General features: G+C 39.2%; 2 protein-coding genes and 1 long non-coding RNA gene across 3 annotated transcripts; 2 read left to right on the top strand and 1 right to left on the bottom strand.

Annotated features, from left to right (window-relative positions):
• The first annotated feature begins 6,429 nt into the window (after positions 1-6,429).
• LOC145421186 (uncharacterized) lies at positions 6,430-7,796 on the top strand. The gene is made up of 2 exons (XR_013902486.1): positions 6,430-6,607; positions 6,925-7,796. It is a non-coding gene; the product is annotated as an uncharacterized LOC145421186 (long non-coding RNA).
• A 3,645-nt stretch (positions 7,797-11,441) lies between these two features.
• LOC113018816 (uncharacterized) lies at positions 11,442-16,213 on the bottom strand. The gene is made up of 5 exons (XM_026162210.2): positions 15,901-16,213; positions 13,388-13,482; positions 13,104-13,204; positions 12,273-12,428; positions 11,442-12,174 (listed from the first exon to the last, which is right to left on the bottom strand). Exons 1-5 carry the CDS (start codon positions 16,044-16,046, stop codon positions 11,698-11,700), a joined length of 975 nt encoding a protein of 324 aa, XP_026017995.2. The 5' UTR covers positions 16,047-16,213; the 3' UTR covers positions 11,442-11,697.
• LOC145421183 (uncharacterized) lies at positions 15,879-19,311 on the top strand. The gene is made up of 5 exons (XM_080291081.1): positions 15,879-16,010; positions 17,117-17,281; positions 17,611-17,702; positions 18,053-18,218; positions 18,522-19,311. Exons 2-5 carry the CDS (start codon positions 17,161-17,163, stop codon positions 18,659-18,661), a joined length of 519 nt encoding a protein of 172 aa, XP_080147207.1. The 5' UTR covers positions 15,879-16,010; positions 17,117-17,160; the 3' UTR covers positions 18,662-19,311.
• The last annotated feature ends 664 nt before the right edge of the window (positions 19,312-19,975 follow it).

The raw sequence follows: 19,975 nt of genomic DNA, 5'->3' as shown, positions 1-19,975 counted from the left end.
CATCGTTTACATGTTTCAGCTGTAGTTGAACTCTATCATTTACAGATCATCTTGGGTTTCATATTTAGATCTTAGTGCGTATTTTCTGTGATACATTTTCTTCTGCTGGTAACCAAAGTAATGCAGGTAATGTTCTTCATAATGTATCACTTAACCAGCATTAAAGGTAAAAGGCGAGCATTCATGCTGGGAATACAAGCACATAAGTTTACGGTGGTTAACTCATAAGCTTATCATGGAATCATAGGCCTTCATCATGGTCATCTGAGACAAATGGTCTAAGATGGCTTGAGCAACCTGATGATGGGCCTAGAGGCCTGGGGCAAAAAGGAACACCACCTACGGTACTTCAGGAAGAGGTCGAAGCAGGTGTGGCCAAACGGAATGAGCAGAGCAGTGGGACTGTGGTGGCAAGGAGAGTAGATGTTTTGGCTAACCTGGTAAACCTTTATCATCTTGAGAAAGAGTGAAACTCCTTTCTGCTCCTTTGCTCTTGGAATATCTACTCAGCAGCTGCCCACTGACTCTGCACGATGGCTGCTATCTGTGGCACCATAATCAGGTGCTGAAGGCAGTGATTTAGAGTTTAGCTTCATATCAGAAGCTCAGACCTGCTCTTTTGCCATGTGTATTATATATCATATATCATAACTTGGATTTTGGGAAACATAAGTTCTTCTATAAAATGTTTACCTCAGTGCAATCCATGCAGTGATCTACATGTGAATACGTTAACAATGATTTTAAATGATTTAAGCAGAGTAAAAACTATAGTCATTCTGGGATCACACTAAGACTAGAAATCGACGTTAACATTTAAATAGCTCAACTTTAATCAGATTAAGAGTTAATGTAGTTAAATGTAGTCTATTATCAAATAAAAACAAATAATGAAAACTGGTTTTCCTGCATTTCCCAACTCAGCAGCACAAAGTAATGAAGCTTTCTCCTACCGATACTGCAATTTAATAACAATGAAAATATCTGCCTTTTAAATCAGTTACTGTATTTATTTACTGTCACATAAATATTTCATTTATAACATTTTTTATATAATGTTTAATGAAGGATCATATTTTATATGACAGTGTTCACTTACAGGATATAAGAAATAAATAAAAATCCACAATATTTTATTGTACAGGATTTTGCTGGCTTTTCTTCCCCCACAGATACATTTTTATTTACATTTAAACATTGACGTTGATTAAATATAACTACAATTTACTAAAACAAACATTTGCTCTAAACAATTTATTATCATGTAGCTAGGAATACAAACAAAATGTGTGATAAGGAGACAATTTAACCTTATTCTAAATTTTTTAAATGGATGACATTAGATTTATGTAGATTTATCACTGGACTTCAGACATAAGACAGCTGTATAGATCACATCTGTTAGTAAATTTATAATGTGATGTTATTAAAGCAGAGAGTTTAAAACACAGCATGCTGACACTTACTGTACATTTAGAAAAGTCACTCTAAATACAAAGTAGGTGAAACTTAACGGCCTGTTTCTTTCCAATCATTTCTTCTTCCAAACAGGTATAGAGGTCTGTCTGGGGGCAATGCAACTGGTTAACAAACATGTACATGGGCATTCCTAATTGCTGCAAACCACAGGTGGGACAGACACGGACAGAGAGGCACACACACATGGACTCCATACCCATACCATGTGATATCTGCACAAGCATTTTTTTAGTGTTTCTAGTGACGGGTTTGAGCACTGCAGTCATCATTTTCACAGCGGTCTTTCCGAGGCCGTGCACCCTTCCACTCCCTCAAACACTGCCAGCAGAATTCAAACGGCCGTCCTTTTACTGCTGTGCACACTTTAAAAAGGACATTCAAATCTGACCCATTCTCTCTTGTCACAGTGGATCCACATCCTGGACACTACATGGAGACGTAATATTTGGAGGTGCAATATTTGATATATACATTACAGGTTTATATTGCCGAGGCAATTTAACTTAAAAGATTTATGTGCTACAAGTTGCAATAGAGAAGACAGAAGCTCGTGAATTTACAGCAGTTACACAGTGATTAGTAATAAACAAGCGCCTTTGTGATTTAGTAGAGCTTGTGAGAGTGAGTGGATTTAAGAACGTGAGTGACTTAGGTGTGTCAGTTGGTTTGTCGTGTGTTGTCGAGTCTGGAGGAGAGTTGGAAATCTTTTGTTTTAAATCGAAGTTAGGATGATTCATGATTTAATTTCCAAAATTTCCATATGATCTTCAATTTGTAGCAGGTTCACTGACTATCACATAGCAGCTGGAGCAGTCTCAAATGGAGCTCAGTCCACTACTGCCACCTATGCCATAGCGTACTACTAGATTAACTTGTGACACATTTGCACCTGCTTCTATGACCACATTGAGTAGAGGCTGAGTGGCTGCACTTACATCTGGTGAAATGAAATCTACCCACAAACATGTTAAAAGATGCAATGGCAGCAATGTGGATTGTCAAGACTAAAACCAGTCATTAAGCAAAGACAACACTGATCATCTTATCTGTTTATTACACAGCCAGGTTAACTAGTGACACCTGTCCTCACTGTTGGTAACACTAAAAGCTGTAAGATTCATTTAAAATCCTCTGAATGAGGGAATTCTGTATTACTCTTCTCAGTTTCCTTTGCTTATGATTCAAACAGTTGAACTCTGATGCCACTTTTTGCAGTGAACTTTCATTTTTATCTTATTGACTTATTCAGCCTTCAGTCTTTAGACTGGATAAATCACTTGGATGAATGATAAAACATTTCTCCCACTAAAAACATTACATACACATGAACAGAATCAACCTTTTGTTTAGTTAACGGAGTACCAAAAAAAAAGTTATTTTCCTACTTCCACAAGGTGGGGCTTGTACACCAATGTGTGAGCTGAGCTCTTAAGAAAGACACATTCACTCACCAGACATTTCATTAGGTACATCTTGCTAGTACAGGATTAAACCCCCTTTTACCCTCAGAACTTCAGAAAGGGGTGATTTGAATGCAGTGAACTCATCGTTCAGCTTTTGATGAAAGAACACTTTTTACTCTTTGTTCTTCAGGGTGAAAATACTGAGGTTCTTTTACGGCCTGTAAATTTGAAAACTGAGAATGTGATGACTCCTAGAACCAAATAATGAACCAAGGCAGACATTAGACTTCAATAAAAACTACACAAAAAAATAATGAATAATGAAGGTACAGCCCCCCGTGACATGGGCCAACATGTAATGTATTTGTCTGTGTGTGTACAAAAGAGTTCAGGGTGGCAGCCATGGGCAGAGATGATCCTAGTGTTTTGGCTAGGATGTTTCTCTCCACATTGCAGTGTGTTTATTAAATCCACTTTGAATCATGCTCACTGGGTGTGTTGCAGGTTACTATTAAAACATTAGCAAAACCACATAATCTTCAGACAAATTTGAAGGCTTATCTCTCTGTTGAATCTTCTCATCTTGCCATTGTGCTGTGATCTTTATTGGGTTTTCCATTGACAGTTTTCTGTGTGCTGGCATTGGTGTTATGGTGCTAATGCTTCACCAGGCTGTGTCAACCTGCCAAATTCTTTCCTCACTGCACACCCCCATCTGCCTCACCTCATTTCTCTTTCTGTTAGCAGATTCCCAGTCCCTCCTTTTTCCCTCTCCTTCCCCTGTCCTTTCAGTTTTCCTGGGATTGTTGACAATCAGTTCATTTGGATTTCATCAGTTAATCTTTCACCTGTTTGAATGAACAGTAAACACCCTCTGCACACACCTGGGAATGCCCCTAAGATTTTTTCTATTTATTCTTTGTTACTTTTGATTCCAACCCAGCAGTTATGAGAAGTCATGTGACTACAGATTAGAAGTCGTCATTATTTTATACACTTTTATTTTAGTTAATCCCTGTTAGTGCTGCAGTCAAGGTTTATTTATTTATTTTATGACTTTATTGGTTTTATCACACTACTTTTGGAACCTTGCACCACATAGTCAAGTTGAGGAAAGTACCTGATCTACAGATCAGAGACTCTGAGTGATTTACTTGGAGATTTTCTGGGCTTGTTGTGTTGCTTTCACCATTGTGGTTTTCTGAATGTGAATCAAACTGGATGTTAAAATGTCTTATTTTTTATATGGTTATATAACAGCACTGATGAATTCACTCATAGCCATCATTTGGCACAAGCATGTGAAGCAGCAAAAAAAATAAACTAAACAAACATTGTTCTGCTACATATCAAACTGATGAGGGTGTGTTAGGTAGTTTCCAGTATTCATCTGAACAACATTTGAAATCATGCTTTTAATAAGGAGATTCATTTCTACACCGAATAATGGGCATTGTGGTGAACTTCATTTACATGCTTAGCCTTTATTTGAACTTTTAGGTTTACAGATTAAACCCGACTCAATTTAGCATGATAGTTCCCCATCTTAAACGTCCTATTTTTGCACCCATGCTGACCTGTCTGTGATCCAGGCTCCTTTAGACAAGGATGCTTAGTGACAAGAGCTTCAGCTACCACTGATACATCCCGATCACTGGGGTATGCATTGAAACTATGCATTTTAGCTGCAAGAATTTCAAGAATGTCATGCTTTTGTTCCCTAAACAACTTGAGAGCCTTTCCTTTTCTCTCATAAGCAACATCACCCTCACCAAGTACGAGTTCTATCTCATAGGAAAATGTAGGAATTGGGAAATCCTGAGGCCATCTTTCAACCCTGTCTGGAGTCATGGCATTGGGTAGACCAGATAGTGGTGATAGTTCCACTATCTGGTCTACCAACTTTTACAACAGCTTTCTGAAGAAGCTCCTCAATATCTAGAAGTGAACAAAGCTGCCTGTCAAAGTCTGGGTCTTCGTATGATAAGCTAAAGTCATAGTCAAGTTTTAACTTTTCTTTTATAATGTCTTTTAGCTCATCCACAGATTCTGGGTGTGAGAATAAAGCCAGTTTTCTCACGATTTCTTTGGAGACATGAACATGAAGTAATAGGAATTCAGAGAACATTCCCTATAGTTAGAAAAGAAAAGAGAAAAGTCGTTACTTTTTGGGGGTTTTTCACCCTGATCTTATTCCATAACAGGAGGACAGAAGCTGCAGAGAGGCGTGTAAGACTTCAACTCTGCTTCCTGGTCCCAACTCTGGATAGTGATATTTTGGGGAGGTTTAATAAATTAGGCCAGATTTCTAGAAATGAGAGCTGCTCCATCCAAAGTGGGATGGATGCTGTCTGTCCTAACAAGACCAGGTTTCCTCCAGAAAGTTTCCCAATTACCTATAAAGCCCACATCATTTTTTGGACACCACTCAGACAGCCAGCAATTTAAGGAGAACATGCAGCTAAACATATCACTGTTAGTATGTGTCAGGTTTCTCAGTAGGCAGGGCAGAGCAAAATGAAGAAATTGCTACGCCAAAGCAACCCACTCAGCTACCCAGTGACTGAAATAGCAATACACCATCCCAGCGAATACTGGATAATTACCCCAAATGTGCATTTGGTGGTACAACATTAAGATCATTCAATCCTGCATGGTACTGCACTCGACCGTGGCTGGAGTACTCAGTTGTATAGGATACATGCTTCTGTTTCCTCTGTCGGAAATATTGCAGCACTGTCAAAAGCAGCACTTGATCAAGACAAGGGGCTACAGAGACAAAGTGCAATCCAATTACATAAACAAACAGAGGGCGCCCTTACTCCTCGCAAATGGGCGATAGAAAACCGATCGGTGCTCATGCAATCCCAAAAATGCGCTGGCATGATGTCGTTGGAGCATGGGTGCAATCAACTATTTTTTGATGGCCCGTGATGGCGCCCCCCACCACCATGCCCATATCAAAAACCACTACTGTTCAGGTGAACTACTTTGGGATGAGATTGATCATAGAGTTAAGGGACGAGAGCCAACAAGTTCCAAGCATTTCTGGGAACTCCTTCAAGACTGTTGGAAAACTACCTTCTGAAGCTCAAAGGGCCGATACTTTGAAGAATCTAAAATATAAAACATATTTTGAGTTATTTCACATTTTTTGGTTACCACATAATTCCATATGTGTTCATCTACAATGTAAATACTCATGGAAATAAAGAAAAAACATGAACTAAGAAGGCGTGTCGAAACGTTTGGTAGCGTACACTGGATTTGATAAGGAGTGATTAAACAACTGAAACTATCTTCCCTACTTACCCATGTCTTTATACTTACCGTGTTGACTGCGAAACAATACAAAAGAAGACAGGAATGCTTTCACTTCGTTTTTTAAAAAGATGTTGATAATGGCTTGAGTATCATCATAACCGAAAAATCCCAACGATGACACGTTAGCGTTTTATTTCCCTGTTAAAACGTAACAACGAACTGACAACAGCCTGCCTCCAACCCCGAGTGGGAGGTATAAGTAGCGTAAACAAACCGTCACCTCGCGTAATCTTTGGACGGAGAAGCTGGAAGGCACATTCGCCTCCTGAACAAAATAATGGCAGGAGTCGCCGTTGTCACGCCTGCAGGTCAGGTGCATCTGATGCCGCTGCACACCGAAATGCTTAATATGGCTGTGAGTTCTTTCATAATGGAAATGCTGAAGACGATCGTCATCCTAGGTAAACAACCAAAAATGTGAAAATAAATACATTTTAAAAATGTAATTATCAGTGCTTAGTTAATCTATATGCAAACTTTATAAAGCATATTCTGTTTTTTTTTTTTTGTTAACACACACACAGTTAGCCTAAATCTGTATAATACTGATAAAATCCCTAAACTGCTAACTCGCAACAACGATCACCATTATTTTAAACAATAACCTCTAATGCCACTCACTCTAATGGAGGGAACATGTTATAATTATTTAGGACATATTTGTAGCTATGTTTAGTCTGAAGGCTGCAATGTAAAATCCTCTTTGTCCTGTCTTAAGGCGTTTTAGGATGCACTGAGGAAAATGTCAAGCTGCACGTTAATGGCAAGCCACTGGACAGGCCCACTGCATCACTGGCCGATTGTGGAATCAAAGCCGGCTCGACTGTGCAGGTGGTGAGGAAGGTTCACGGAGGGTGAAGGAGTCCATCATTAATTCATGTGACCACGTCAAATGAACAGGATGGACTGAATTATAAATACACGAAGAAGAGAAAACGCATCATTTTGATTTAGGTCTGGCATCTCCGACTTTCCTTCTCTCATCATTTCTTCATTTTACGGCTTTTACATGGAGCTCGCTCACTTGCACGCATAAATGAATAGTCCGGTTCTCAGCTCGGAATATATAATGATTAAGTTTTTATTTTATTTTATTTTATTTTATTTTATTTTATTTTATTTTATTTTATTTTATTTTATTTACGTTGGTGGGGCTTCTGTTCCAGGGATGACAAATTAGGATTATCTCCTCTCACTGACATCACACAGATCCGCAGTCTGAAACAGAGCCTTTTTAGATTTCTGATCTTTTAGCTCACATTAATCACTTAAACAATAAGTATAGAGAATATCACCTTTATATCCAATATAAATTTTAAACGTGTGTGTGTGTGTGTGCGTGCGTGTGTGTGTGTGTAACCTCATATTATTATAATTATGTAACAGTACAAAGAGCAACATCCACAAGATAAAAGCTGAAAAAAGCAATTTGTTTTCAATTTCCTATTTTACACAACATTATCCTTTTATGATGTACATAAATAGAAAAAGGATTCCTGTAGCCTGTGTTCAGTAGTTTCTGGTTTTTATGTCAATGGCAACATTTGAAATAATTTTCAAATCATGTTTAATAAATTATTTCTAAACTGATCTGCCATGCATCGTGATGAGTATTATTTCTGTGTTTCAGATTAATTTGAACATTTTGGTTCACAAATGATCTTGGATTATATTTTTAAATCTAATTGTTTATTATTTTGTGACATGTTATGTTCCACTACAACGACACAGGAAATCTTTTTCAGATGTGAAATGCCTCAGGTGTAAACGTTGAAGAAATAGGATTATAAAGAATTATAAAGTATTATAAAGAATCAAATTTTACATGATCATTATACGATGAATAACGAGGCAGGAAGGGAGAAAAATCCACAGGTTTATATCAATAATAATAATAAAATGTTTTACAGTTACGCGCAAGTATTTCATATTCAGTAAAATATTAAAAGGTGCAACATTGGCTACACGAACATAATAATGACATAAACTGACCATGTAATGCTCAGCTTTTACAACTTATTTAACAATAACTCATGTGATGTATTCTAAATGTCTGAAGAGAAAGTGATAGTGAAAGTACTTTAAACACAGGATTCCCCGTGGCACTCCCCATCTACAAAACAAATGGAATTTCCCACATTTATTATTGCATGATTGTAATAAAAGGACGATAACAACAACAATGATACCACTCTCTAAGGCTGAGCCCTCACCCTTCAGACGAAACTATGTTCCTTGTATCCACAGTCTAACTCTCACAGTCACTACCCACAGCTCATGACCATGGGTGAGGGGAAGAACATAGATTAACATGTAAATCACCAGCTTCACTCTTAGCTCGCTTCACCACACTTAACCAGTAAAGCACTAAAGTGCCTCTCAGTCTCTCGCTCCACTCCCCCATCCCTCATGAATAGGGATTGGTATCGTTTAGGTTTTATCCGATACCGGTGCCAAACCGGTACTTTTGAAACGGTGCCGGTGCTTAAACGGTGCTCAAACCGGTGCTTAAAGAATTGGAGAACACCGGATACCGGTACCCATCCCTACTCATGAACAAGTCCTCGAGATACTTGAAGTTCTCCACTCGGGGCAGCAGCTCATCCCTGACCACATGTGCTGATATGCACTCCGCCCATTTCCAGCTGAGAACCATGGCCTCAGACTTGGAGGTGCTGATTCTCATCCCAGCTTCTTCCCACACAGCTTCATTACCTGGAAAATGACTGAGCTATGAAAAAGCTTGTTTTGAAAATTCCTTCTCCAAAAGAAGAAGCTGAAGCTTTTGTGGCCTTACAGTCCCTGATGTAAAGTGAAAATGTGTGAAAGGATCTTTAAAATATTGTTACTTCTTTAACTGGTTAAACTCTGTGATTGGTGCATCGCTCACAACACAGTAAAGCTGTTCATTACGTGCACAAAAAAAGAGGAAAAATGAATTTAGATGTTGTCCTGCAAGCAACAACATGCTAAACTGTAGAAGTCAAACTTCTATTGCTTTCATAGTGAAACCACATCATCTTGGGACAAATTAAAAATTTCAGTTTTCCCAGAATTATCCACACTCTGTTCATTTGGATCCCACCTGTTATCGTTCTCAGGTTTGAGCAGTAAACACAGAAACTGACCTCTGCACACACCAGGGAACGTCCCCAAGACTGTTTTATTTATTCTGTTTTTTTCACTTTCAGTTTCTCTCCAGCAGTTACAAGAAGTCATACGACTGCAGATCAGCACTTATACGATTTTACTTTCCTTCTGAGGCTCCAGGTTTATTTGTTTATGTGATGATTTATGGGTTTTATCACTTTTTCTTTGGTAACTTGCAACATACAGTTAAAGTTGATATGACCAGTGGCGCTGTGTTTCTACCACTATGACCTGGAGTTATTACTTTATTTGGAGAGTTTGGAGGATTATTGTGTTAATTCTGCAACTGCAGTGTTCTAAATGTGCATCAAACTGGGTGTTGAAATTACTTATGAATGTTTGTACAACAGGACTTATGAATCCACTCCTAGCCTTCATTTGGCACAAAAACCAGAATGTAAAGAAGCAAAAAACCAAACCAAACATTGCTCTGGTTACATAACAAACACTGACATGGACAGTTCTAGTTAATAGGTAGTTTCCAGTGGACATCTGAGACTAAAGGCCCAGGTGAGCAACCTGGTGATGGGGCACAGAGGTAGACTTGTATTCAAGACCGCCTAAACCAAGACAAAGACAATACCAAGACCAGAGGGTATCGAGACCAAGACAAGACCAAGACCAAGACAAAGTTGAGATGAGACCGAGACAAAAAAGTCTTTAAACTGCAGCCAGATGATGCTCCGTTTACAGGTGTCAGGCATATTTATGTGTTTTTGCGATGCACTCCTCTTCACCGCTGTCGACTGTCTCACTCACTTACTGAGAGGACAGACGCACACTCCACTTGACTGTCGCATCTCTCACCCTCTCTGTTTTTCACATAATGATATTATCCTATATCCTCGCATGTGGTTGGCCACAATATGGAGGGATTGGAGCATAGCTGAGCCACTGTGGGAGAGCTGAGCAGCGAAAGGAAATTAAGTGAGGAGCCGGCTCTCGCTCAATGGGAGTCGATTCTTCTGATTCACTACAAAGCACTCTCTAAGCACGGCTCTTAGAGCTGATGTTTTTGCGGACGACAGATTATCGAACGTTACGTTGTGTGTCGTGGATACTGTTGACTCTAAATCTCCCGACCACTAAGACCGAGACAGCGAGACCAAGACAAGACCAAGACCATGTAAAAGTGGTCTCAAGACCAAGACCATGTAAAAGTGGTCTCAAGACCAAGACCAGTCTTGGTCTTGAGACATCCAACTCTACAAAGAAGAACACCACCTACGTCAGGAAGAGGTCAAAGCAGGTGTGGCCAAGCAGGAAATGAGCAGAGCAGTGGGACTTTGGGACCAAGGAGAACAGATGTTTTGGCTAACCCGGTAAACTTCAATCGTCTTGAGAAAGAGACACCTTTCTGCCCCTTTGCTCTGGAAGCTGCTCCTTTGAATATCACATATCATAACTTGGACTGGGGGAAATAGAAGTTCTTCTACAAAATGTTTACCTCAGACCAATCCATGTGAATAAGTTAACAATGCTTTTAAATAACTTAAACAGATTAAAATACTGATCCTCTGGAATCACACTGAAACTAAAAAAATAATTAACTTTCAAACTGCTAAACTTCAATCAGATTAAGAGTTAAATATATTTATATTGTCTTTATCATTTTTTTTAACAAATGAAGAATAAAGAAAACTGATTTTCCTGCATTTCCCAACTCAGCAGAACAAAGTGATGAAGCGTTCTCCTACTGATACTGTATAAGCAACCTAACAATAATGACAATATCTGCATTTTAACTCAGTTACTGTATTAATTTAACTGTTAAGTCAATATTTCATTTGGACCATTTTTATATAATCTATAATGAAGGATCACATTTTACATGACAGTGTTCACTTGCAGGATCTAAGGAATAAATAAAAATCCACAGGATTTTATTGAAGTTGGTTTTGCTGGCTTTCCTTCCCAAGAGATACGTTTTTATTTACATTGATACTGATTAAACATGACTAAATTTTACTAAAAGAAACATTTTCTCTAAACAATTTATCAATGTGTAGCTAGGAATACAATCAAAATGTGTGATTAGGAGACAACAACCTGTGTTACATATGTAACTAACCAGAGGACAAAATGTGCAGACAGAATGTTTAATCTTATTCTAAGTTTATAAATGAACAACATTTTTCAGATTTATCATTAGACTTCAGACATGACACAACTGTAAAGATCACATCTGGTAGTAAATTTCTCAGTAATAAAACACAACAATTTATATTTATTATGTGATGTTATTCAAAGCAGAGAATTTAAAACACGGCATAGTGAATTCATTTAGAAAAGGCACTCTCAATAAATGAAAGAAAAACTTATCAGCCTTGTTTCTTTCCCATTATTTCTTCTTCCACACAGGTATAGAGGTCTGTCTGGGGGCAGCAATGCAACTGGTCAAGCATTCGCCAGAGTTTTTCAGACACACAAAACAAAATGTCACATTACATCGAGGGCAATCAACTGATGGGCAAGCCATCGTGCTGTGTTCCAACAGCAAACCACAGGTGGGACAGGCACGGACAGAGGGACAAACAAGGACTCCAGAATCAAACTCATCCTCATACTCGGACTCAAACTCATCGTCATACACATACCCATGGAATTTGATATCTGGGCATTTCTTTAGTGTTTCTAGGGATGGGTTGCAGCAGCCACGATTTCCACAGCGGTCTTTCCGAGGCCGCGCACCCTTCCACTCCCTCAAACACTGCCAGCAGAATTCAAACAGCCGTCCTTTTACTGCTGTGCACACTTTACAGAGGACATTCAAATCTGACCCATTCTCTCTCGTCACAGCGAATCCACATCCAGGACACTACATGGAGACAGAGATGGGGCAACATTTTATAAATAGCAAAATGTCTATTAAGTCTAAATTCACAGTATATAATAATATGTTGATGAAACACTTACCAACTTAGTAGTAAGTGTCTGCCTGGCAGCGTTGAATTCCATGGTTTTTTGAAAGTACTCCCTTTCTTCAGGGGTCAGAAGAGCCATTTTACAAACCTCTGCAAAGGTCCACTCAGCACTACAACCAGACCCACCACACACAAACCTGCTTCTACCCTTTATTAAAATATGGAGAGGTGAGAGAATGATTAGACTCACATGTCGGAAACAAAACACCAAACAAGTTGATGAGTTTTTTCAAGAAGTTACATTATTAAGAAATATGTCATCATACATCAGAAATGTCTTGCTATATGTACAAATATGTGATGAAACACAGAGTTTTGTTGCTATATGTTGTCTGAAAGTCATTTATGCTCTTTACGTTAGAGAAACACTCAAATTATCACATCTGTAACAGAACAGGTGGAATTCAAAGCTACACTGAAGCCTCACTGGTGTATTACAGGTTTCAGTGCAGAGGCAATTTAACTTAAATCATTTAAATGCTACAAGTTACAATAGAAAAGACGGAAGCTGAACATTTCTGACTGTTTTATTTATTTCCTTGAGAGCACAGCAGGTTTCTGCAAAGAGAAGTTCATGAATTTTCAGCAGTTCAACGCTCTGTGTGTTGATTTCAGTCAGCGTAGCTTCTTTCTGTCTCCGCTACATGGCAGTAAGCGTTACAGTCACACCAATAAAAAACAATGATGTATTGGCCACTGTTTTCATTATTCTTTATTTATTCACGTAGATGTAACATAGTCCTGTTAAGAATCAACGCAACCCTGCCAGATGCTGTTTTTATTTGTTTGTGTATTTTAACAAAGCCAACCTTCAGTGGCCTACCTGGTCCAACAACCTGCGACACCAGTTGGTGAGAGAGGTCGGGGTCACAGCGTGACCACAGGACATCTTAGCTCTGCGAGATATGAAGCCTTCATACAAAACTGAGAACAATCACACAGAAGTAAAAAATCAATGTCACACACGAATAAATGCGCATGCATTCTTTTTTACTCTGGTTAGTGTGAAAACACGTAAAACTATTTTTTTTAATTCTTTTCATTATTTATATATTTAGATTTGAATTGGTTCAATGTCACTTTGAAAAGTGCCCACATGATACTTACAGTCCAAATCATCCTCTCCATCTACAAATGTAAGTGTGGGGTCGTGCGGGTTGTAACACTTCTCCTGTTTTGCTGGCGCGCTTGAAGGCGTCACACTGAGAAACAACAACAAACAAATCAGAATGAACACTTCCAGTTGGACTTCAAAGAAGAATACTTTTCCTAGAGGCAGATACTTCTTTTTAACATGACGTTTGTGATCAGTGGCTTTGTGTTTCCCAATTGCCAGTCTTGGCAGCCGGGGATCACTCCGCTCCTGGCCGACGCCCGGCACACAATGCACCTGACCCCTATAGCGCCTCCTGCAGGTGGTGGGCCTGCGGGAGGATGGGCCCATGTCCCCTTTTCGGGCTGTGCCCGGCCAGGCCCAATGGACTAAGGCCCGGCCACCCTCCCCGGGCCTGGCTCCAGGACGGGGCCCCGGTAACCCTATCCCGGGCAGGGTAAACTGTTCCCTTGATGTTTTGTTCATGAGGGTCTTCTAAATCGCTCTTTGTCTGGTCCCTCACCGAGGACCAATTTGCCATGGGAGACCCTACCAGGGGACAAAAGCTACATGTGTTTTGTGGACTTGGAGAAGGCATTCGACCGAGTCCCTCGGGGTGTCCTGTGGGAGGTGCTGCGGGAGTATGGGGTGTCTGGCCCATTGCTACGGGCCATTCGATCCCTATACAACCGTTGCAAGAGCTTGGTTCGCATTGCCGGCAATAAGTCGGACTCATTCCTGGTGGGTGATGGGCTCCCCAGGGCTGCCCTTTGTCACCAGTTCTGTTCATAATTTTTATGGACAGGATTTCTAGGCGCAGCCAAATGGCGGAGGGCTTTCACTTCGGTGGCCTCAGAATCTCATCTCTGAGTTTTGCGGATGATGTGGTTCTGTTGGCTTCATCGGGTGAAGGCCTCCAGCTCGCACTGGAATGGTTCGCAGCCGAGTGTGAAGCAGCGGGAATGAGGATCAGCACCTCCAAATCTGAGGCCATGGTTCTCAGCCGGAAAAGGGTGGAGTGCCGACTCCAGGTAGGGGATGAGTTCCTGCCCCAGGTGGAGGAGTTCAAGTATCTCGGGGTCTTGTTCGCGAGTGATGGGAGAAGGGAACTGGAGATCGACAGACGGATTTGTGCTGTGGCTGCAGTGATGCGGACGCTGCACCGGTCCGTCGTTGTGAAGAGTGAGCTGAGTGTAAAAGCGAAGCTCTCAATTTACCAGTCGATCTACGTCCGGATACAAGCGGCGGAAATGAGCTTCCTCCGAAGGGTGGCTGGCCTCTCCCTTAGAGATAGAGTGAGAAGTTCAGCCATCCGGGAGGGGCTCAGAGTAGAGCCGCTGCTCCTCCACATTGAAAGGAGCCAGCTGAGGTGGTTCGGGCATCTGACAAGGATGCCTCCTGACTTACCTTACTCAGGTAATTGTTATTTTATATATTATGCTGTATGTTGTTCAATACATTTCTATGCAAAACAAGAGAAATTTCAATACACAGCAGTATATTCACAATTGAAACCAGATATTTACATACACTTTAGGGAAGTGTTTTTACTGTTAAACATCAATTTAGAGTAAACAGAATAAAGAGAGAGAGATGTCTATTTTTGTATCACTGTCGTCAAATTTAGGAGTACATATACACTAAGTTTATTTTTAATTAACAAGAAAACTGCAGACGATTCCATTCTGAGCTTAAGAAGCTTCTGATTTAGGAGTAAAGTCCAGGTGAGTAAATTGGTGGCCGCATATAAGGCAAAACACAGAGCCCGTTTCTTTGACATGGGAAAATCAAGAGATAACAAGAGATAACAACCAAAACTGATTTGATTTTTTACAATTAAAAAAGTGTTTGTGTTTTTATCTGGAGAGTATGTAAAAATCTGGTTTATGATAAGTTGATGATAAGCCCAACAAGGCTAAATAGTTAAATAAACTTTTCTGAATCCAAATAGTGGACTTTGGTAGAATTAAAAAAATAACTGTAGTACAGGTCTATGATGATTTTCAGTGCGACTATCATCTAGTTTTTATTCTAGTTCTTTCTTGGTTAAGTCCTAAGTAGTCCTGATTTTGAACTGTTGTAGTCCTGTTTTAATTCCAGATCAGTTCTGGGTCTGGTTGAATTGGGGTTTAGTCCTCGTGCCTTGATACAGCCCTGATTTTGTTCTGCCTTGCTGCCTAATTAAAAAAGTAGATATATGGTGAAAAGGTAGAAAAAGTAGATATATAAGTACACATATGTCATGCATGTGTGATATTCTTTTTCTTATATGAAGTTATTCTATTTCGAACAAAACTCAAAACACAGCCTAATAAATCTTCAACTTCACAGCATGTTTATCAGTCGTTTCTACCCCCCCCCCCCCCTCCCCCCTCCACCCTTTAGGGCTAAGCCACGGGTGTATAAAGTGTCTGGCTCCGCCTCTGCTGTGACGCCAGACTGTGACACTGAACGATCACATCGCGCAGTTTACAACAATAACAAAAAAAGCCCGTGGAATCAGAGCAACAGGTGCATGCAGTGTTACCTGTGCTGCGGAGCCGGGTATGGGGCCATCGTCGCTCTGTACGCGGGAAACTCTGGATACAGGCGATAGACATGTGGCACGCTGATGAACGGAGCAACACCTAAATCTGGGTAAGGTGAAGGCACACCTGTGGTCCGGTTGAACATCTGGCTTGGATTTTACTGTCACTGCGTTCTGTCTCTGGTTACGGAAGAATATCCTGCGATGGACTGAGAGTTGCTTTTGCCTGCGCTGAATGTAGGCAACGATGCTCCTCCCTCTCTCTATTCGCGCGTGCGCGCCTATGTGTGTTTCAGGCTCGCACCTCTGAGAAGAGCGAAGAAAAAGTCCTTACCAAACTGGTAAATGCAAGGCAAAAAGTAAAAACAATTACCTGAAGTCTGGGATATAAAACTTTTTGAGACTTTCATTAAGATTATTAAATCCTCCAGCCAGCATTAAAAGGTGTGATGTGGTAGAACCTTTGTGAACGATTATATAAAAGTGAATTTAAAGACAGTAAATATATGACACACTTTATTTAACTCTTGAAAAATCAAGATGGTAAATTCCCAGTCCTTCCCTTTCCCCCCTCCTTCCCCTGTCCTCTCAGTTTTCCTGGGATTGATTCCAATCGTTTCATTTGGATTTCACCAGTTATCCTTTCAGCTGTTTGAAGAAACATACCCTCTGCACACACCAGGGAATGCCCCTAAGATTTTTTGTGTTGATATTTTTTCTTTCGATTTCAACCCAGCGGTTATGAGAAGTCACGTGACTACAGATTAGAATTCTTGATTATTTTATACACTTTTATTTCACATAATCCGTGTTAGTGCTACTGGGATTTGAGGTGTATTTATTTATTTTATAAATAAATCTGTTTGGGTTTGATTGCACTACTTTTGGGACCTTGCATCATGTAGCCAAAGTTGAGGAAAGTACCCGATCTACAGATCAGAGACTCTGGGTTGGATAATCTGAGTTTGTGCATGGGCTTCATGTGTTGTTTTTGTCATTGTGGTGTTCTGAATATGCATCAAACTGGATGTTAAAATGTTTTAATTTTTTATATGGTTATACAAAATGACTAATGAACACCAGATCAGATCAATACCATGTTTATATGTTTACAATGTTATTTCCTGGTTGAAAGGAAACAACGAATGGACAACCCCGCCCCTCAGGCGAAGTTAAACAAATTGGTAACACACCTTGCACAAGTTGTTGCCTTCAGACAGATAACCTGAAAGGATCGCATCCTGACTTCCTAACAAAGTGATGTGTGCCGCCGCTGTATTGCCTGTGAGTCCGATGAGGGGGGTGAAACGGCGCATGAACCAGCTGCCAGACGTGACCCTGAGCGACGTCAAGAGGGTGCTGAAAATCTGCGCAAACGAAGGTACAAATATTAATTAATTAATTAGCTTAAAAAATATGAAATTATCGGTTCTCAGTGAGCTTACATTCAATGTTTTAAAACATGTTTTGCATTTGCGTTTTTCTCTAGCGCATGAAATTTACACATACAGTTACTTGGACCTGTATAATATCAATATAACTGCTAACTGCTGCCGTCCACCTTTACTTTCAACAATAACTTCTGCTACTGTGCTACTGTTCACTCTAAAGCGTGGAAGATAATATAGTTTTTTATAATGTCATTGTAGCTATATTTAGTCTAAAGGCTGCAAAGTAAAATCCGCTCTGACCCGTCTTATGTGTGTTTAGGATACACAAAGAATGATCAAGGAAAGTCACATGACCACGACTCTGCACCACTGTCCAAATGTGGAATCAAGCCCAGTTCAGCTGTGCAGACGGTGAGGAAGGTTCATGGCGGGTGAAGGAGTCTATCATTAATTTGAGCTTTCTTCACATGTCACGTCTCCTTTCACTCTCAACACTAATTTAATACTACGTGGAAAAATGATTAATTTTGTGTACATTTTTATCTTACATTTTTATCGTAACTTTATATTTGGGTATAAAAACATGAACTGACTCTGAAGTTACTCATTGCATTTCAAAAATTGTTCCACTTAGAAAACCGGTGACATGTTTCAAAAAAAAAAAAATTTTGTTTTTGTTCTGTTGTTATGATATGTAATCTAAGAAATGTGTTAAGCGCTGTTTAACAAAGGTACTAACTGTCACCTCTCATAACCTTAAGATGGAGAACCTGGAAGGATTAAGGCTTCATCTCCTAGGAATGATTGAAATCATCATTATCTGTCCTGATGGTCAGAGGCATTCGATTTGGCTGCACAGGATACAGCTGGAAGCAATGATTGTGGGCTGTTTTAAAGGGGAAGTGCTGAAAAAGCTCTTCATCCTTGGTAGGTTACTTAAAAACTGAAAACAAATACATTAAAAAAATGTATTTATCACTACTAAGTGATTCTACATTCAAAAACTTGGTTTTGTATGTACCTTATTTTTTATTTTTTGTATTTTTTATTTTATGTTATACGTATGGTCACTTAGACTAAAATTGCTTAGCTGCTAACTGCTACCAGTCACCTTTATTTTCAATCAAACTCTAATGCAGGGAAGATAATATGATTATTTATAACATATGTGCAGTTATGTTTAGTCTAAAGCTGCAACTGCAAAGTAAAACCCTCCCTATCTGTGTTAAGTTTTTCTAGATTACACTTTGGAAAATATCAAACTGCACTTTAATGGCAAGCCACTGGATGACAACTCTGCATCACTGGCCGATTGTGGAATCAAAGACGGCTCAGCTGTGCAGATGACGAGGAAAGTTGATGGAGGCTGAAGGAGTCAACAATAAATTCATCTGAATGCATCAAAGTTACAGGAAACACTGAACTATAAATACACATAAGTAACAAAATGCATGATTCTCATTGGTGTGACATCTGTGGTTTTCATTCTCCTTTGCACTTTCTTTACATTTTACAGTTTGTGTCATATCTATGCTTGACACTAATTAAATATTAATTGGAATAATTAATGATGAATTATTGTGTACATTTTTCATGTAAATTTCTATTTTTTATAACAACAAGTTGGTGGACCTTCTGTGCTCACAGTCAGAGGGGTGTGTGTGTGTGTGTGTGTGTGTGTGTGTGTGTGACCTTAGATTATTACGTTTTTTGAAAGAAATCAAAATAAATCTAATGGTACTTAGAGCAAGATCCACAAAACAAATGCTGAAATAACAAGTGTATTTTCAGGTTCCCATTTTACACATTATCCTTTTCTGATGTAGATAAATAAAGCATATCAGCAAATGTTAATGTTCTGATCACTGATGCCTGAATGTTTGGTAGTTTCCACTTTTTCTGTCAGTGACAGCTTTTGAAATCATGTTTAATAAATTCTTTCTAAGCTGAGCTGAAAGGCATCATGATGATCATTGTTTATGTGTTTCAGTTATAATTAAACTTGTTGATGCACAAATGATTCTGGATTAAGTTTTTAAATTGATGTGTTTATTTTCTGCAGCATGTTTTGTTCTATTAGCAACCAAGCAATTAAGGTAATCCTCAGAATATGTTAAACGACTAAAATGTAAATATAGAAAAAAAGAAATAGAAATCTCGCTTTCTCCTGGTTTGCATTTTTTAACGTTGATAACAGAGAAGACTGTCTCAGAGGAGTCAGACAGTCATAGAGAAAATTAAATATAAAGGCTTCCAGTTTTCAACTTGAATTTTGAGAAAAATTTGTACTAGATTTTCTCTTCCTGTAAATACTTCTATCAACATTGGCACATTTGGACCGCATTTTTTGATAAAGTATTATGAAGGATCACATTTTATAAGATCATTTATCTATATGAGCTCCAATCAATAAGCAGGCAGGAAGAAAATAGGCCAAAGGTTTACATCAAATGAGGTGTTGCTAACTTGTTCACATGTATGCATCAAATTTGGCGATAAATGCTGTGTTTTATATTTACACACATACTAGTCTTTAATAGTCAGCAAAAGAAGATGCAACATTGGTTGCACATAACTCGAATTGTAAGATGTGCTGGGCATGTAATTTAGGTTTATATTGTTGGATTGTCATTTGTGCTTAGAAACACATACTCATATATGCTTAGAGGTATATAATCAATTGT

Source organism: Astatotilapia calliptera, chromosome 3, assembly GCF_964374335.1.
Source record: "Astatotilapia calliptera chromosome 3, fAstCal68.1, whole genome shotgun sequence".
Lineage (NCBI taxonomy): Eukaryota > Metazoa > Chordata > Actinopteri > Cichliformes > Cichlidae > Astatotilapia > Astatotilapia calliptera.
The sequence above is the reverse complement of the archived record's forward strand: the minus strand, read 5'-3'. Positions and strand labels throughout refer to the sequence as shown.

Excerpts from the sequence above, each read along its gene's own strand:
- LOC145421183 (XM_080291081.1), top strand. The coding sequence starts at position 17,161 with ATGTGTGCCGCCGCTGTATTGCCTGTGAGTCCGATGAGGGGGGTGAAA. Across the intron at positions 17,282-17,610 it reads GAAAATCTGCGCAAACGAAG|GATACACAAAGAATGATCAA; the intron begins GTACAAATATTA and ends ATGTGTGTTTAG. Across the intron at positions 17,703-18,052 it reads CCAGTTCAGCTGTGCAGACG|ATGGAGAACCTGGAAGGATT; the intron begins GTGAGGAAGGTT and ends CATAACCTTAAG.
- LOC113018816 (XM_026162210.2), bottom strand. The coding sequence starts at position 16,046 with ATGTTCAACCGGACCACAGGTGTGCCTTCACCTTACCCAGATTTAGGT. Across the intron at positions 13,483-15,900 it reads TACCCGGCTCCGCAGCACAG|TGTGACGCCTTCAAGCGCGC; the intron begins GTAACACTGCAT and ends GTTGTTTCTCAG. Across the intron at positions 13,205-13,387 it reads TGGAGAGGATGATTTGGACT|TTTTGTATGAAGGCTTCATA; the intron begins GTAAGTATCATG and ends GATTGTTCTCAG.